At 36.5% G+C, this 3,548-nt stretch overlaps 1 protein-coding gene across 1 annotated transcript; it reads right to left on the reverse strand.

Moving 5' to 3' along the window:
* Window positions 1–22: 22 nt before the first annotated feature.
* LOC110011387 (RNA-directed DNA methylation 4-like) lies at window positions 23–1,136 on the reverse strand. Its single transcript, XM_020691437.1, has 3 exons — window positions 785–1,136; window positions 361–428; window positions 23–133 (listed from the first exon to the last, which is right to left on the reverse strand). The coding sequence occupies exons 1-3, from the start codon at window positions 987–989 to the stop codon at window positions 23–25; spliced, it is 384 nt and encodes a 127-aa protein (XP_020547096.1). The 5' UTR covers window positions 990–1,136.
* Window positions 1,137–3,548: the final 2,412 nt, after the last annotated feature.

Genomic DNA, 3,548 nt, shown 5'->3' on the forward strand with positions numbered 1-3,548 from the left:
AGCAATACTAGTGGACAAGAGATCAAGCAGTATGCAAGAGAGAGAGGGAGATGAGAAAACATACTTTCAGTCTTAATTTGCGTCTTCCCTCTTCATTTTTCTCTTTAGATTTCAAATCATGAGATGGATTAGGCTGTCATCAAACAAAAGTAAGCACATGAGTCTTAGCAAGTGCAAGTCAACAACACAATTCTATCATTCTACATACAGCAAGATGATAACAAAGATGTCCTAGAATGGGCTGCAAAAAGAGAAATGACAAGCACAAAAGATAGATCAGAAGACTAATTTTTATGCCCATCCTCACACACCAAGCACAAAGAGGTCAGGTATTTATAAAATGACACCCAAACAACTTACCACAAAAAGTCTGCTATTAACTGCCTCCGCATGTCCTACAAGAATCTTCGTAATCTTCAGTTCGTGCACTACAACAAGACAATAAAAGGTGCCATTAGGAAACAAGACAATGAAAGGTGCCGTTAAGAGGAACTAATCGTATTTTTTGGTTATTCTTTGGTGGTTTAATGCTTTAAAAGACACTTGACTACTCAACAGTCAAAATAGTTATAATATTGAAAAAGTATGGCCAAGGAAAGAGCAATTTTAGGATTCACAATGAAAAACAGCGACAATTTACTTTTTCTGAACAATTGACAATATTTAACTTGACAAGCATTTACAAGTGGTAGTAACTTCAGAACTAACCCAACCAAATGTAAAAGAAAATTAGACATAATTGGTCCGAAAGTGCTTTTTCAGCCAAAACCAAGTGTGAACATACCTATTATCGGAGAAGCATCAGATATTGATAGCTTTCCAAAATCAAGCGGCGGTGACTTTAATGGAATCTCGTGAATTTCCAACCCTGATATACTCAAAAGTATCCAACATTTTAAATCTTCATCTTTATAAGAAGACACTGAAAATCGGAACAAAAAACATTGGTACTTACAAAAGGCATTGATGGCAAACTGAAAGCTTTTCATTTAACCCTAAAAATAACTGGGCGTGTCCATGCTCAGCGCACCCAACGACCTCTCGGCCATGAAGGTGATTTGAATCAATTTTCAAGGTTCAGTTTATGAGTTACAGAAGCCAACGCAGATGGCAGAGGCCATGAACTCTCCATGCTGTCAATTGAAAGATTTTCACATATTGCACTCTAAGAAATAGCACAATCGGTTTTCACATATCATTATTTAACATATGAAATAAGCACATTTCCAGTTCCGTTGATAAAGACGACCACAATAGTTTCAACATTTTTACAATTACTCTTTCGGCAGCGAGCGAATTTAAGCAGTTAAGATTAACTCCACCCTCAGCATTTTGGATGAGAAAAATATTGATAACCTGACACCCATATGGACAAGAAGAAGAGTAAAGTAGTATGTGATACCTAAAGACTTCTCTTGATCCCATTAGTGAAATAATTACTAGTAACACAAATAAAGAGGCACATGATAGACAACATTAAGTATAAGACATGCTATCTGTGAACTTTAGACTAAATTCCACCCAGCACAATAACACAAGAGCTGAATTTGACCCCCTATAACTTACCTTACGCTCCTTCCCATGAAATTGGGGTAACTTAACATCGACAATCCATGCAATAAGATCCTTCCCAATCACTCGAAAAAGTGCATGCATAGGAGCATTAAAATATATGTTATCAGATTCCACACACAAAAACCATTCTTGCCCTCAAGCATGTCTTGATCCAAATACAAGAATTATCCAAGTAGCAATTCTCAAATTTCCTTTCATATCACTCAAGTATATCCCCTACACTAATATGACTTAATAGTTAAAGAAGAGAGCAATTTGAGAACATGCACTTGTAGCACAACATTCAACACGTAGGTATCCCATTGACTTCATCAAAACCAAATGAAACAAGTCTCAACACTCTCACAAGGGTTCTCACAACGATGTCATTGTAATCACTCATAACATAAGGTGTTTAAGAATTCGGGTTTCACTCAAGTCAATACATAGAATGCCATTACCATAGGCTTGCTTGTGAATCAAATCTCCACCACGAACGAAATGCAAATTAATGCATGAATCAAAGGGTCTTTCAATGGGTTGTAATGGGGCTTAGGACAAGGTGTGGCAAAAGATAGGTCGAACTTTGGCTTATGAATTCAAAGGCACGATGCCAACCTAGTTGCTTCTCCTTCCAAGCTCATTTTCGTTCGACTTAATTCAAGTGCTTTGAACAGTCAAAACTCGTGAAATTTTTACATTTCTTGCATCTCCTGCATCTTTCCTCTTTTTTTTCTTTTTTTTTCCCTTCTTTTTTCCTCCGTTTCACCATTTTTCTTCTCTTTTTTTTTTTCTTTTCCTCCATCTTTTCTTTTTTCTCCTTTTTTTTCCTCTGTTTCATCATTTTTCTTCTCTTTTTTCCCATTTTCTCCTTTTTTTTTTTCTTTTCCTTCTTTTTTTTCCTCTCTATTTCATTTTTTTTCTTCCCTTCTGTTTTTTTTCAATTTCACTTTCCATTTTTTTTCCTTTCCCTGAGGGCTAACGATGCATCCATGTATGCAGCTTGAATACATTAACTCACTTCCATGTCAACTTAAAAGCAACCAAGCCAACACCATGCCCTTGAATGGGTTCAATATCACTTCAGGAAATAACCAAAAAGGGGATAGTCAAGCTTATAACGTGGTTTAACCAAGAAAAGAAAAGCAAAGGCTCAAATGAGTTTTTCTATGGGTGAATTCAAGGTAGGCTCTGTTCAAGTCAATGGGTTTTTCCTAAGTGCCCTTATCACTTTCATACACCAATCTAACAAGAATGTGGTCTCAAAATGTATTACACAAGCAAGTTCTAGAACGGACAGACTAAGTTTGACGCCCTCAATCAAAATAAATATAGAAGCACTATTGAAATGGAAGTGCTTTGGCCCAAAAGCTCACACAAAGGGTTTTTGTGTTGATTCTTGAACATTGTTAATTTGATGCAGTCAATGGAACATAGTTAACACAATTTTCTTTTTTTTTTGGGTTTTTTTAATATGCCACAAGCGTCCGTTTCTCTTACTTATCTCGACTTAAACCAAAATTCCTATTAATCTAAGGGATATCACAAGATGACAATCTGAAAATTCAGCAACTACCACAAGATAATTCACATATTTTTCTCAAGACACACTAACTTCATTAACAAGTTGGTGTTCAATAAAGCTTTTCAGCCACCAAACAAAAAATTTCACATCCCACACATCACATTCCACACATTAATACGAATTTCAACTTTCAGATTTCCAGCAACATAACCAATTTCGCAAGAATCATGCTACAATGACTATCCAACCACGTTCTCAAACACCAATCACAACCACAAAGAACAACATACCTCTCCCCACAACAAGCACATGCATGATGCATTGTCCTCAATCTATGCACAGAAACCCACTCAAACAAGGGAACGAAAAGTAAAAAGGGAAGAGAACACGTTCCTGAAAATTGGGATGGTGTCAAGAACGGGGGTTGTATGGTCTGAGCTAGTAACTGTCTCCACATCTCGTACCACAA

This window comes from Sesamum indicum, unplaced genomic scaffold (assembly GCF_000512975.1).
Source record: "Sesamum indicum cultivar Zhongzhi No. 13 unplaced genomic scaffold, S_indicum_v1.0 scaffold00214, whole genome shotgun sequence".
NCBI lineage: Eukaryota > Viridiplantae > Streptophyta > Magnoliopsida > Lamiales > Pedaliaceae > Sesamum > Sesamum indicum.

Bases quoted from the DNA above. Each gene is read 5' to 3' on its own strand.
- LOC110011387 (XM_020691437.1), bottom strand. From the start codon at position 989: ATGAAAAGCTTTCAGTTTGCCATCAATGCCTTTTGTAAGTACCAATGT. The intron at 429-784 runs GTATGTTCACAC...GTCTTGTTGTAG, and splicing joins TGATGCTTCTCCGATAATAG to TGCACGAACTGAAGATTACG. The intron at 134-360 runs GTAAGTTGTTTG...GTTTGATGACAG, and splicing joins TTAATAGCAGACTTTTTGTG to CCTAATCCATCTCATGATTT.